The following is a 15,688-nucleotide window of genomic DNA, read 5'->3' as shown; positions in this document are numbered from 1 at the left end:
TTCTTGGTATTAACACCCATAAACTAGGAGATTTGCATTCAAGGTTTTTCAGAAGGATTGTTCAAAATACCATTGTGTAAAACCCTTTTTGCTGCCTAATTATCATCCCCTGGGTTGTTCTGGGTGGGGAAGGGGAGGTTGGGGGCAGTGGTGTGGAGACAGCAGAGGGGAAGATACAGGCTGATATGTTGAGGGATGCATATTAGTGTGAACACATTCACTAGGGACCTATTTTTCCTGCTGCCATCAAGCTGTAAACCTGACAAGGGAAAAGTTTTGTTATCCCTCCTCCTGATTTATTTATTTATTTCTAAAGCTCTCCGCTTTTCTTCATTCAAATTTTGACTTGGAGGTCGTGTTAATCCTTGGTAATTGCTCCTATTTGGTAGCGATTTAATGTGGTACCATGAACATTTCAAAATGCATGCTGTCCAAATTTAGTTCTTATCAGAGTGGAGCATGACAAATCTCTCTCACCCCATAGACTCTTTCTGTGCAGCTGTTCCTATTCCAATCAAATCATTGGCATTGATCCAAACAGAACACAAATGTAAAGCTTCTAGCACGTGGTCATCCATTGAGCCTGTCTTGGAAACCCAGTTAGGGTATCATTTTGGAATCCAGAAAGGGATTTCATTTGATAGGCATTTTGAAATCAAACTGAGTTCTCCCAAGTTGGAACATGCCTGAATCCCATGCGGTGTTGAAAATAAATATTATAGATTGATAATTATTTAAGAATGGCTTAGGTGAACAACAATGTGTATTAAAGGGATAAGAGCAGTTCTTTAGGGGCAAGTTGTAGCAAAGACTTTAAACCTTCTGATGTCTTTCAACAACTGATACCACAAAAGTCTATTTATTTCATCGGGTCTTCTTCCAGAGTATTTTGGATTTCAGATATGGGGAAAAGATTTTGTTCAGTAGTCATGTAAGATTTTTTAGAAGCATGATTAGAAACTGGATGGAGCTTTTGAATATCAGCTAGCCTTCAGCAACCTTCCCATCTGGCATTTTGGATTCATACCTGTGGCGTTGCCCAAGGGATAATGAATGCACATGATGTTAGCCAGTCCTTCACGTGATAACTTGAGCACCAATTGTTTAAATAAATATGCACCTTTTAAAAATCACCCATCTTCCTTCAACAATACTAAATGATCAACTCTGCCCATGCCAAACAACAGATCTGATGCTTGATCTTTGCTCTTTCATAAACTATGATGGTTGACACCTTATTTGATTGGTTGAAAAGCAGAAGACATCACAGTTCATTGCTAGAAAAACTGAAGACTGAACGTTACTGATTTGTTCAGTGAGATGCAATCACTGTCTTATGTGTTTCAGTTCAGTTCAGTCCGGTCGCTCAGTCGTGTCCGACTCTTTGCGACCCCATGAACTGCAGCACGCCAGGCCTCCTTGTCCATCACCATCTCCCGGAGTTCACTCAAACTCACGTCCATCGAGTCAGTGATGCCATCCAGCCATCTCATCCTCTGTCATCCCCTTCTCCTCCTGCCCCCAATCCCTCCCAGCATCAGAGTCTTTTCCAATTAGTCAACTCTTCACATGAGGTGGCCAAAATACTGGAGTTTCAGCTTTAGCTTCATTCCTTCCAAAGAACACGCAGGGCTGATCTCCTTTAGAATGGACTGGTTGGATCTCCTTGCAGTCCAAGGGACACTCAAGGGTACATTTTTCTCTTCAGTATAATAATAATCTCTCCTGCGTCAAGTAGGAACAACCTGAAAATGTTCAGGTAAATGGCCAGTGTTTTCCTTTTTCAATTAGTTAGATTGATTTTTCCATTAAGTAGTTGTGATCCCTAAATGTTAGTTGTGTTGCTCAGTTAATTGATTGAAGTAATTTTTCACTTTCATGGTTTTCTTTGAAGTGAAATATCTGTTTTTCAGTATATTAAAAACGTAGGAAATATCCTGTCACCAGGAGTTGGCACAGTGCTTTCTAGTAGGTCATAAGTTTCCTACACTGGAAACAGAAGATTCCAGAGTTAGTCTTCTGGAGAATCAACCTCATCAATAACCTTCTGGAGAAACAATGAACGGTTTTCTGGGACCCAGCCTTGGAGATGAAAATCTGATGCTAACAGTGTTTCCCTTTTAAACGAAGTTATCTGCATTCATCCATGGGAAAAAAAGCCAAATGAAATGTGCCTGCTTTCTGAAGATAACTCAGCTTTTTCTCCGTTGTCAACCACCCTAGGTGTTAGAAGCTTGTCAGATCAGTTGACTTCATGATGGTGGGCTGTTGCATCTTTTTTATCCTTTTATTTTCCCTCAACTAGCATATCAGTGACACGGAAATTATCGAGTTGTTTTCATTGTCACAGGAGAGCTTAATTATGCAAAAGTGCTTGGCTGTCATTTTTTTTTTTTTTTCCTTGTGGTCTCTGTTGGGTTTTCTCAATACAGTGTTCCCAATATCCAGCTGCCTAGATCTCCAATTTAAATGAGTTGTTATAATTAAAATCACCATATATATTTCACAAAAGGGGAGAAAGTTGCCCTAGTTACTCATCCATGAACATGCTCTCTTTGTTGACAAGAGAATGTCTGACAGTGTTAAGATGTGCTGTGCTTGGGGACAATAAACCTTGGGTTTCAGCTTAGAGACCTGCTTGTCCTTTTTGGTTCCAAGTTGCTGCATCCCATTCATCCACTCTTCAGTTGAGAAACCAGACAGGTGTGCTCACTTCCGTTCTGGCCTGACAAAATGGCAATTTTTCTGATCCCACACTGAAACCATTTAACCTTCCTCCAAAGCCTTGCTGAGCATGGTTTCGTTGTTCCTACATTCCCTGTATAAGGGTCATAGGAGCCTATATTCCTGGCTGGTGTGTTTCCACTGTGATTGTGTCTTTAGCTTAGCATGTGCTACTCATGTTTGGGAAGAATTGAAGCTAGTTCAAACATGAACATTTTTACCCATCTCCATCTTCCGGAGTTATTTGTGCCATGGCCTGTACTTGTCCGTGTGGTTTAATCTGCTCTTTCAGGTATTTTTAAGCATTAAAAACTTACTGAGGTAGATATTATATTTTCAAGGGTACATTACTACAAATCTTTCTTGCTTAAATGTTGACATTTTCCAAAATGACTTTAATATATTATTAATTTGTTCAAATAATTTTTTTTTATTGCCTACCAGAGGTGGCAGAGTATTAGACGCTTAGGACTATAATACAAATCCCTGTCTTCAAGGAACTTTTCTTTCACTAGGAGCAAACAGGAAATTCACTATTATGCAAATAAATGAACTAGAAAATTTCATAAGGTGATAAGAATCATGAAGAAGGTGGTTAGGATGATATGATAGCAGGCAACTAGGAGCAGAAGAAGGACTTCCCTGATAGCTCGGTTGGTAAAGAATCCACCTGCAATGCAGGAGACCCCAGTTTGATACCTGGGTCAGGAAGACCCACTGGAAAAGGGATAGGCTACCTACTCCAGTACTCTTGGGTTTCCCTTGTGGCTCAACTGGTTAAGAATCCACCTGTAATGTGGGAGACCTGAGTTTGATCCCTGGGTTGGGAAGATCCCCTGGAGAAGGGAAAGGCTACCCCCTCCAGTATTCTGGCCTGGAGAATTCCCTGAACTGTATAGTCCATGGGGTCACAAAGAGTCGGACACAACTTAGCGACTTTCACTTTCACTTTTCAAGAACAGAAGAAAGACTTCATAAGATAAGGCAGTCAGGGAAGACTTGTGTAAGATGTGACTTCTGAACTGAAACCTAAAGAGTGAAAAAGAGCCATGCTTTCAAGGGGTAGTGCTTTCCAGGCAGAAGGTAAGGAAGTGCAGAGGCCCTGAGGCAGAAGATTTCTTAACATGTGTGAGATGCATCAAGGAAGCCAGCGTGGCTAAGTCCTAGTGAGAAAGGATAAAGGGTTTGGAAACAAAGGAGGGTGGCAGATTAGGCAGTACTTTGTAAGCCAGGCACTGAGTTTGGGTTTTATTCTGATAATGGGAAACCACTGTGAGATTATAAATGGGGAATGACTCAGTTGTATTCATGCTTTTAGAAGATCATTCTGGTTGTTCTGCGATGATTACATTATAGGGAACCAAGAGTAAAAGCAGGATAAGCAGTCAGAAAGCCAACCAGGTGAGAAATGATGGTGGCTAGGACGCAAAGAATGAAAATAAATGGAGACTTGACATATATTTTGGACTTAGAACCAGTAAGACACTTTTTTGTCATTCCTACACTTAGCCATTTTCTAAATATGGAAACTGCTTCCCAAAGAGATACTCATGTTACTGATTGAAGCTACATAGTAAGCAGAGTGAGTGATAGTCGCTCAGTCCTGTCCGACTCTTTGTGACCCCATGGACTGTAGCCTGCCAGGCTCCTCTGTCGATGGAATTCTCCAGGCAAGAGTACTGGAGTGGGTTGCCATCTCTTTCTCCAGGGGATCTTACTGACTCAGGGATCGAACTCCAGTCTCCTTCATTGCAGGCAGATTCCTTACCATCTGAGCCACCGGAGAAGCCCATAGTAAGCAGAGATAGGTTCCAGATGCTATGCCTGTTCTTTCATGCTGGAAGTTCTCAAGCTTTAGAGTGCAGTTAGAATAAACTGAAATTTTTATTAAAATACAGAACTCCCCAGAAGTTCTGATTTTGTTGGGCTAGCGTGGGACCTGAGAATTTGCATTTCTATTACGTTTCCTGGTTGTGCTGATGCTACTTGTTTGAGTCCACAGTGCAAAAGCCATTGCTCTTATGCAGGTTGTTTCCAGGTGGTAGAGTGAACCCTAAGAATAAATTACTGCAAATAAAGGTGTTCCTGCTTCCCGTGAAAGCTCGCAGACTTCTGTCACATCAAGCATTATGACCAGTCTACAAAGACACAGTGGAAGGAGGATGCTACAGTAATTATCTTTGAAAAAAGGAGAGGGAGGTATAAAATGGATTTAATTCACTTGATAATTATTCATCTTTCCACCTCATTATTCCTTTTTGCACAAATAGACCAGTGGAATAACAGTCATCATTCAGAAGAATGAAACATGAGCTAAATTTCCTGATATTTAATACCTTTGTACAATTTCTCCTAGATGTAACAGGTATTGAGAGTAAAGTCATTTTCACCATGAGGAAATAGGGAATATAATATGCAAGCAGTGAACAAGACTATTTTTCAATAAATGTATAATGTTTGAGCTGGAAGGATCTGTTGGAGCCAACTCTTTGATTTTTACAAGTTAAAAATAAAGACCCAGAGACATAAAATAACTTACCCAAGATGATAGAATGAGTGAGAATCAGAGATCCTTTAGACCTGTTCTGTGTTCTTTGACTTGCCAGTAAGACATTTTCATTAAATAGGTAAAAGGGAAAAAAAGTCATCAATCATTCAGATACTTTATCTACTTGTTTTCTACAACCAAAGTCATAAATGAAAACATCCAGGTGAACAACTGAGTTTTTTACTTCCTATTTTCTAAGGAAGTGACTTATAATCACCTGATTATTGAGCCAAAAAGAGCTCTTTTTATTTTCCTTCCAATTTACATCTATGGCTGTATGTCGAGACCTTGTGGGCTATGGTCCTTTGGCTCTAAAGACAAAACTGTGGACTTCATGACCCTGCAAATAGTATGGGAGGATATCTAGGGTCAGAATATAGAAGCATCATTTAGTATGGTGTACTAATTTCCCCATAGATGTGCTGTGTATGTGTGATCACTAGATAATATTCAGTCTCACAAAGTGGCTTAAAGAATTGAATGACCAAAAGAATGAACACAGAAGATGAGATAATTTTGCACTCAAGCAAGAGTCTGCCTAATTGTCCCAAATGAACTGATACCAAAAACCCTTAATATCCTTGAGTACAGCTTAAGATAGATTCATCTTCTCTAAGACTGTGTAAGCAACCAGAAATAATTTTGAATGGCTACAGGTAATCATTCTAATAGCAATTTAAATTATTTTCCCCCATTTTATCTTTTCTTTTTTTCCCTAAGGGCTAAGGCTCTTGATGGCTTTTCTTTCTATTAGAAATTTCTGGTTTTGGACAGTCAGAGAACCAGATACCTCTGAGAACTGCAAACTATATCTGTCTGCAATATAAATTGTTATTGGACAAGATGCTTGCATGATTCCAGTGGCTGGATTATGCATTGACTTAGGTCGTTTCTGGCAGTTGTTGAACAAAAGATTGGAATGAAGAGCTTGTTCATTTATGCAAGAGATTAACAGTGTCATAGAGTCAAGTAAAACACAATCATTTAACCTTGTATTTTAATTTGTATCTTGAGAACAAGACTGAAGATTCACTTTAGAGGAGAGATTCTTCTATTCAAACCTTGAAAGAATATGAATGGCCGAAACAGATGGTTCTGTTTTAATATGTGAATATGATTTCTGTTTAGTATTTGGGATCTACATATATATAATGCCCGAAAAGCATTTAGACATAAACTTCTTTTTGAAATAATAGGGCTGAATCAACCTGTTCAAGCCTTCCATGGAGCTATTTTTTTAGATATGGTGTTGCAAAAGAACCTAGATATTAAGTGATAAATACCACGGACCCACATACATTATCCAAAAAAAAAGTTAAAGGAAACAATATTTTCTCTTATGCACTAAAGTGGACCATTTGTTACCCAAGGACTTCGAACTCAGTGACCCAAAGAGATATGTAGAGATATAAACAATTTCCATCAGGTACAGAACTATTCAATTACAAAAAACTCACTCACTTAGATATGATTCATCTAATCTAAGTGAGTGGCAGGAGAAACCTTCACTGTGTGGGTTTTTGCCCTGTAGATCTGCAATTGGCATGTTAAAAGAAAGATCATCTTATCCTTTGCCATATATATAATACAGTATTCCATTCTCAGTCCCTGTGGGCCCCTGTCCAGATATTGACTTCAAGAGGAATGTGTTTAAATCATTTCAAATTTGGCTCCTATGAATTCATTTTACTTCAGGAGGAGTAGATTTTTGTCCTTCAAATCTGGTTTCTGAGCATTAATTTTACTTTAAAAACGAAAAGGAAAGTATCTGATGATGTCTCACAAAGACTGAATTTGCTGTTGATTTCTCCTTGACCAGCACAAACCACTACCATTGAGCATTCTTCTTGAGCACCTTAACCTCTGTAACCCTGTTGGAAGAGAGAATGAGCCCTCAGAAGGGTTTAATTAGTTAGAACTTTGCAAGGTCTTTTCAAAATCCTCTCAAGGCCCTCCCTTCCCTTCGCTTCTCCCTATCCTCTTTGAGATTGCAAGGTTGTGTTTCCAGCTCTTTCTGTGTTTTTGAAAGAAAGCAATGAATAAGCCCAAGAGTTACAGGAAATCTATGACATTGAAATCCCTGTCTCTGCATGTGGTTTTGATGTTTCCTTTTTGAACTTCAACTTGACATTGCTTCATAAGTTACATTTGCCCTTCCATTTTATTTTTCTTCCTCACTCTCTTTGAAAAGTTTGGCTTCGTTAATATTCCACACAGATTTCTATAGTTTTTCTTGTTTGCTTTGTTTTCATAGACCCTGTGGGGGGTAAATATTCAGCAGGTTGCATGTGAAATTAGGCACATAACTGCCATTAGCCTCATCAGTGTTGCACATCAAATTCTCCAGACAGAGAACTGAAAAGGTAGTATCTACCATTTGAGCTCCCTTTGCAAAGCACCAGGAAGATAAAAAACAATGGCAGACTTGCAGCTCCTTCAAGGATAAAGGTTACAACCCTGCATTCAAGTTAATGCTTCTTGATGTTATAACTTGTTTTGAAAGCTGACCCTTTCAGCCTCCCCTCATTTGAAACAATGCATCATCCCCATCAGTAGATTTGTAAAATTGTGTTTTGCTCTTTGAAAAACATGAGATTTGCTTATAGATGGATAAAAGGAGAAAGTAGCATTTATTCAGGGACCTAGGGACCTCTGCTGGTTAAGTGAGTTGTTTTTCCAGTATTTTTTTTTTTTCATTATTGATAATATAAGCTTGAGCTCAACACTAGTCATTTCCTTTTGAATTAAATTATGAATGATTGGTAACCTCATCGAATAAAGATACTGAGGTCAAGTCAGCTAAGAGATATGTTAAGAATATTGAGTAGCATCTTCTAATTAAATATGAATACCAGTTCTAACTATTGGGTTCAAGTTGGTAGGCATCACGCAAGTGCACAGTGTGAAGATACATTCCAGAATGACTACTCTTTGCTTCTGAACTTTGGGCTGAGGGTTTTCTGCCTAATTACATGTGCCATTATAGTTTACCAATAGCATGAATCATGCTTTAGGGAAGGCTTGATATTATGAAGACTTTTTAGGGAATGTGCATTAGCATTGTCTTTATTTCCCTTAAGAACAAGGAGAGAAAATGGGACTTTATTTGAAGCATGAGAGGTGAGGCACAATTTTGGTGGTAGGAGGGAGTGGTACAGCAGTCCCCAGCCTCTTTGGCAATAGGGACGAGTTTCAGGGAAGACAATTTTTTCACAGTCCCGGGGTGGGAGGATGGTTTCAGGAGGATTTGAGTGCATCACACTTATCATGCACTTTATTTCTATTATTATCATCTCCCCCTCAAATCATCAGGCATTAGATCCCAGAGAGTTGGGGACCCTTGGAGTATGGCATTGAGCAGTGTGGGAATTGAGTGCAGTCTTGAATTCCTGTGTTAGGCAGGGCAGGACCTAGTTCCTTAAGAAGCTTTTGGTGAAAACCAGGGCTCATTCAGAGATTTGGAATTGTAAGGCCGTATGCTAATAGAAAATATTCTATCAACATGAAAAAAGGTAATAATAGAAAATGATGACAGTCTTGAAGGAGAAAGGAGTCACAGAAATTATTTATATGATGCGTGTGAGAGACACGTAGAAATATAGTGGCTTAAAGAAGAAGTTTCTTTCCTGCATACATATGTCTCCAAAAATAGGCATGTGGGTCTGGGGTTGCTTTATTCCAGAAGATCATTCAAGGTCAGCATCTTCATCCTACATAGCTTCATCTGTGAGCCCAAGGCTATTTCACTTGTCACTTTCTAATCAGTGGGAAAGAAAAATGAGAATCCAGGGCTGGTATCTTTAAGTCAGTAACCTGGAGGTTGCCCTCATCACTTCCACACACATACCACCTATCATTGGTATGAACCTCATCCTATAATTACCTCTAGATGCAAATGAAGGGAAATACAGTGGGTAGCTAGGAAAACATGAGCCCAGCTTAAAGTAACAGAGTGGTGGTGGGAGATTTCTTTTGGAAAAAATGAGGAATAGATATTTGGGAGGAGGAGCAGTTAATTTTACCCTATGGCTCGTGATAGTTTTGCTCATTTTGCCTTTAGTGATGGAAAAAACAGCCGCATAGGCTGCAAAAACAGGACATTCAGAGTTGGACATGAGGTGGGGTGTTTTATTCTAAAAGTACCCACTGAACTTCCACCCAGCTTTGCAATTGACATAACCTCTGGAAAACTAATTTTATCATAAACCCTTTTTTGTCCCTTAATTGCACATGATAAACATGAGTTGAACATGCACTGAATGTACATCTTTGCTTTGTGAACTGCTATAGCTCAACCGAACTGGAGTCAAAAAATAAATGACATCCATGTGGCCATTGAAGAAAACGTCTTCTGGGAATGTAAAGCCAATGGAAGGCCCAAGCCTACATACAGGTGGCTGAAAAATGGCGAACCACTGTTAACTCGGGTAAGCAAATGAATGAAAATTGTGTCTTAATATTGACTTTAATGTGGTGTGTGGTCTTGTTGCTATGGAAAGAGAAAAATTACCAGTTGTTTCCAAAATTATATAACCAAATGCCATTAATAGTGGAACAAGTGAATGTGGTTGATAGATAGAAACTGTACATAAATCCAATTTTCCAGCATTGCTCATCCTTGTTAAACATCCATACCGGATCTTTGGTCTTCAGAGATTAACGTCACTGGCTTTACAACTGGAGAGTTATGCTGAAGGTCTGGATCATGTAACTGTGCTAAGATATAAGTTTGCATGTACAAGTGAGTGTGTAAGACTCTCCAGTTCTCCCTTTCAGTGCGGTTTTATATTGTCTTCTGTCTGGGAAGACTAGTGAACAACACAGTCCAGTACATGGACCAGCAAAATGCTCACTGTGCCTCAGACATGTAGCAGTGGCGTGTGCAAACTCGAGACTGACACCTCTTAGTGGAACAGAAGTAGAAGAACAACTAAAAGCGATGAGCAAAGTGGGAGGCACCAGTCTGTAGGCCCTGAAGCAGGCAGTAGTAGCTGAAAGCTCAGATATTAAAAATCCTCTTTGGAGACCAGGCTGCAATATCCCTGTAGCTAAGGCTTAAGTGAAAAAGCGGCCAAACTGTTGCCTGGCTTAACAGGACTCTGTGATGTGAGAGAGGTAGGAGGTACCAGGCTGCGTCTTCTACTGGCTCTGGGCAGGAACTGCAGTAGCCTCAGTATCCTCGCAGATCCAGGACCTGAGAGAAGCCATGAGTCTGGTTATTTCTGGACCAGCAGCCCAGGGAAGGGCTTCCCTGGTAGCTCAGCTGGTAAAGAATCCACCTGTATTGCAGAAGACCCCAGTTCAATTCCTGGATCAGGAAGATTCCCCTGGAGAAGGGATAGTCTACCCACTGCAGTATTCATGGGCTTCCCTGGTGACTCAGCTGGTAAAGAATCTGCCTGGAATGCAGGAGACCTGGGTTTGATCCCTGGGTTGGGAAGATTCCCCTGGAGGACGCCATGGCAACCCACTCCAGTATTCTTGCCTGGAAAAATCCCATGGACAGAGGAGCATGGTGGACTGCAGTCCACGGGGTCACAAAGAGTCGGACATGATTGAGTAGCTAAGCACACAGCCCAGGAGATGAGGTGGAAGTAGCCACCCAATCTGCTAAATGGGTGGAAAGACAGACAAAAATAACTCCTTTTCAAAATACTCCTGCATGCCAATATTCCAAATTATATGCAAAAAAAAAAAATTTTTTTAAAAAGGTAACCAACCTGTAGAGCAGTCTAACAAAGAAATCTGAATAACCTTGTCGAGAAGGCTAAAAGAGATAGGAATCATGCCTATAAAAATAAATGAGGTGGAGGGACCTTAAGATGAGGAACAATTGTGTCCAGTTTGATTTTCCCACTGAATTCAAATTTTTGCTGAAATATGACATTTTCCCCAGGCCTCAATTTGACAGCCAGTTTCTTGTGCTCTGGTTTCCTCCCCCATCAGCTCCAGGCAAGAACAACCACTCTGAGCACTGGCCAGGATATCAGCCCTTGCAGCCACAGAAACAGGCAGATATAACAAGCCTAGTCCACACCGTGCCACCCACACCTCCTCCTGTCACTGCAGGGCTCCTGCTGGTCCCATGATTCTCTCAATTCTAAAAGCCAGCTTCGAATCACTTGAGTGTAGGTGCCCAGGTAACTGGCATTTTCCTTCCTCTATTTAATGTGAGGGATCATGGATGCCAGGCAGCTAAATCACAACCCTAGGGCAAACAGAAAATATTTTACTTTTTAAATGGCAGGTCTCCTGGAGAAAAGGAGGTCCTTTAAGATATTTATAAAAATTGACGCCTCAAGTTATGTAGCCTCAGGCTGATGAATGAAGATGGTCTATTGTTTGATACACCCACTTTGCTGTCTTCAGATTGGCACCAGTTCATGGTCCTAAGCTTAGTTCACGCCACCAACAGCAGTCAAGTAACAGAACATTAAATTATCAATACTTATTCTTTATTCTTAGTAAACTTCAACAACATTAAATATGTGTTTCTGCTTCATCCAAGAAGAGTACAGTCCTTTTAACCCTCAAAGTGTTGGCTGCCCATAATTTGAGTGTTTTAACTACTCTAAACAGTAATTTTCCTTGTATTTCCCACTCCTCACCCCCAGTTAGCACAAAGCCTTGGAGTAAAAAAAAAAAAAAAAGAAAAATCATTTTAAATTTAAAGTTCATCTGTTTAGAGGGGATATTAATCTGAGTGGTTTCACTATTAAATCAATGATAACTCAAGAGAGTCCTACAATTTAAATTCCATTTACCAACTGATGTACGGGTTGTTCATTTAGCATCTGACCTGCCACAAGCTAGTTGACGGATAAATAGCTCATGTTATGTAAATTGTTTATATGATGGCAATTTCCCTCCCATTAAGTCCCTTTGATATATAACATGTAGCAAAGATGCCTTAAGGTCTCGGTTGTAGAAGGTCATTGTTTTGTGTTCCTCTTTTCTTTCACAGGATAGAATTCATATCGAGCAAGGAACTCTCAACATAACAATAGTGAACCTCTCAGATGCTGGCATGTATCAGTGTGTGGCAGAGAATAAACATGGAGTTATCTTTTCCAGCGCAGAGCTTAGTGTGATAGGTGAGTCTTTATACTGGAAAGAACAGAAAAGTAAAAGCTTTTGAAATCACTAAACTAACATGTGCTTTCCCAAGCATAAATATTCCATCCAAGAAAAAAGGTTGATGAAATCTTTAGACCAAAGATATCTCTCGAGAAAGAAGGAATGCATTCTACAAGCAGTAAGAGGAGACCACTTACTCTTCAGGAGATCAGCTTCTTCTGATGCTTGCAATGGGTGATGCAGTTCCCCTGGCACTCATTTTTATTCCTCTATCAACCCCTCTTCTAAACTGTGCAAAGTTTCTGAAATGTGTTGGTGTCTGATGGGGTGTAAACTTCAGCTTGGAGAGAGGAAGAGCTGCCTTAGGTGGATGGGTTTGTTTGAATGTCAGGCAGAATGCATTTTGTTCTTTCACATATAAATTTTCCAGACTATACACTATGGACTGCCCCTCCAGCCCCATCTTTCAACATATGCCCCTTTCCTTCTGTTCTTCAGCAGTGCTGAGCTTTCTGAGCTGCCTGTTCACCACCTTCTCTTCCTCCACAGTCCACTGGTCCACACTGTTCCCTCTGCCTCAAATGCTTTTCTGTCCCCTCTTCATTTCATTTACTTCTTCTCAACTCAGAATTGATTACATTCTCTGCAGACAAAGATGGAGAAGCTCTATAGAGTCAGCAAAAACAAGACTGGGAGCTGACTGTAGCTCAGATCATGAACTCCTTATTGCAAAATTCAGACTTAAATAGAAGAAAGTAGGGAAAACCACTAGGTCATTCAGGTATGACCTAAATCAAATCCCTTACAGTGAAAGTGACAAATAGATTCAAAGGATTAGATCTGATAGAGTACCTGAAGAACTATGAACGGAGATCCGTGACATTCTACAGGAGACAGTGGTCAAGACCATCCCCAAGAAAAAGAAATGCAAAGAGGCAAAATGGTTGTCTGAGGAGGCCTTCCAAATAGCTGAGAAAATAAGAGATGCTAAAGGCAAAGGAGAAAAGGAAAGATACACCCATTTGAATGCAGAGTTCCAAAGAATAGCAAGGAGAAATAAGAAAGCCTTCCTCAGTAATCAGTGCAAAGCAATACAGGAAAACAATAGAATTGGAAAGACTAGAGATCTCTATGGGGTCGCAGAGTCAGACACGACTGAAGCGACTTAGCAGAGATCTCATCAAGAAAATTAGAGATACCAAGGGAACATTTCATGCAAAGATGGGCACAATAAAGGACAGAAATGGTATGGACCTAACAGAAGCAGAAGATATTAAGAAGAGGTGGCAAGAATACACAGAAGAACTGTACAAAACAAGATCTTCATGATCCAGATAACCACAATACTGTGATCACTCACCTAGAGCCAGACATCCTAGAATTTGAAGTCAAGTGGCCCATAGGAAGCATCACTATGAACAAAACTGCTGCTACTGCTGCTAAGTCACTTCAGTCGTGTCCGACTCTGTGCGACCCCATAGACAGCAGCCCACCAGGCTCCCCTGTCCCTGGGATTCTCCAGGCAAGAACACTGGATGGGTTGCCATTTCCTTCTCCAATGCATGAAAGTGAAAAGTGAAAGTGAAGTCACTCAGTCGTGTCCGACTCTTTGCAACCCCACAGATTGCAGCCCACCAGGCTCCTCCGCCCATGGGATTCTCCAGGCAAGAGTACTGGAGTGGGGTGCCATTGCCTTCTCCATGAACAAAACTAGTGGAGGTGAAAGAATTCCAGTTGAGCTATTTCAAATCCTAAAAGATGATGCTGTGAAAGTGATGCACTCAATATGCCAGCAAATTTGGAAAACTTAGCAGTGGCCACAAGGCTAGAAAAGGTTTCATTCTAATCCCAAAGAAAGGCAATGCCAAAGAATTTTCAAACTACCGTACAATTGCACTCATCTCACACGCTAGTAAAGTAATGCTTAAAATTCTCCAAACTAGGATTCAACAGTATGTGAACTGTTAACCTCCATATGTTCCAGCCAGATTTAGAAAAGGCAGAGGAACCAGAGATCAAACTGCCAACATCCGTTGGATCATCAAAAAAGCAACAGAGTTCCAGAAAAACATCTACTTCTGCTTTATTGACTATGCCAAAGCTTTTGACTGTGTGCATCACAACAAACTGTGGAAAAGTCTTCAAGAGATGGGAATACCAGACCACCTGACCTGCCTCCTGAGAAATCTGTATGCAGGTCAGGAAGCAACAGTTAGAACTGGACATGGAACAACAGACTGGTTCCAAATCAGGAAAGGAGCACATCAAGGCTGTGTATTGTCACCCTGCTTATTTAATTTATATTCAGAGTACATCATGAGAAACGCTGGGCTGGATGAAGCAAAAGCTGGAATCAAAATTGCTGGGAGAAATATCAATAACCTCAGATATGCAGATAATACCACCCCCTTATGGCAGAAAGTGAAGAAGAACCTAAGAGTCTCTTGATCAAAGTGAAAGAAGAGAGTGAAAAAGTTGGCTTAAAACTCAGCATTCAGAAAACTAAGATCATGGCATCCGGTCCCATCACATCATGGAAAATAGATGGGGAAACAATGGAAACAGCAACAGACATTATTTGCGGGGGGTGGGGGGGAAGGGGGGTCCAAAGTCACTGCAGATGGTGATTGTAGCCATGAAATTAAAAGACTCTTGCTCCTTGGAAGAAAAGTTATGACCAACCTAGACAGCATATTAAAAAGCAGAGACATGACTTTGCCAACAAAGGTCCATCTAGTCAAGGCTATGGTTTTTCCAGTAGTCATGTATGGACATGAGAGCTGGACTATAAAGAAAGCTGAATGCCGAAGAATTGATGCTTTTGAATTGTGGTGATGGAGAAGGCTCTTGAGAGTCCCTGGACTGCAGGAGATCCAAACAGTCCATCCTAAAGGAAATCAGTCCTGAATATTCATTGGAAGGACTGATGCTAAAGCTGAAACTCTAATACTTTGGCCACTTGACGGAATGAACTGACTCATTGGAAAAGACCCTGCTGCTGGGACAGGTTTAGACGCAGGAAGAGAAGGGAATGACAGAGGATGAGATAGTTGGATGGCATCACTGAATCATTTGAGCAAGCTTCAGGAGTTGGTGATGGACAGGGTAGCCTGACATACTGCAATCTGTGGGGTTGCAAAGCATCAGACACAACTGAGTGACTGAACTAAACTGAACTGAACTGAGGCTGCCTCTCCCAGCTCCATATTGGCTTCCTCAGGAAGTCATACCTCGCTCTATGCCCAGGTCAGCTCCTACTGTTACAATTTTCATCCTGCCTTTTAATGCTCCTTGATATCATGCTGCATTTATATTTACATTTGCTAATGTGATTTCTCT

The 15,688-nt window shown here is 40.6% G+C and overlaps 1 protein-coding gene across 3 annotated transcripts in view; it reads left to right on the top strand.

Moving 5' to 3' along the window:
- CNTN4 (contactin 4) overlaps positions 1-15,688 on the top strand; it is a 1,026,926-nt gene that overhangs the window by 835,111 nt on the left and 176,127 nt on the right. For all 3 annotated transcript variants that reach the window (XM_061396381.1, XM_061396379.1, XM_061396380.1), the window contains 2 exons: positions 9,563-9,699; positions 12,237-12,366. In XM_061396381.1, coding sequence (XP_061252365.1) covers positions 9,563-9,699; positions 12,237-12,366 — 267 coding nt within the window. The remainder of the gene's footprint in view (positions 1-9,562; positions 9,700-12,236; positions 12,367-15,688) is intronic.

This window comes from Bos javanicus, chromosome 22, assembly GCF_032452875.1.
Source record: "Bos javanicus breed banteng chromosome 22, ARS-OSU_banteng_1.0, whole genome shotgun sequence".
In the NCBI taxonomy this organism is placed as follows: domain Eukaryota; kingdom Metazoa; phylum Chordata; class Mammalia; order Artiodactyla; family Bovidae; genus Bos; species Bos javanicus.
The sequence above is the reverse complement of the archived record's forward strand: the minus strand, read 5'-3'. Positions and strand labels throughout refer to the sequence as shown.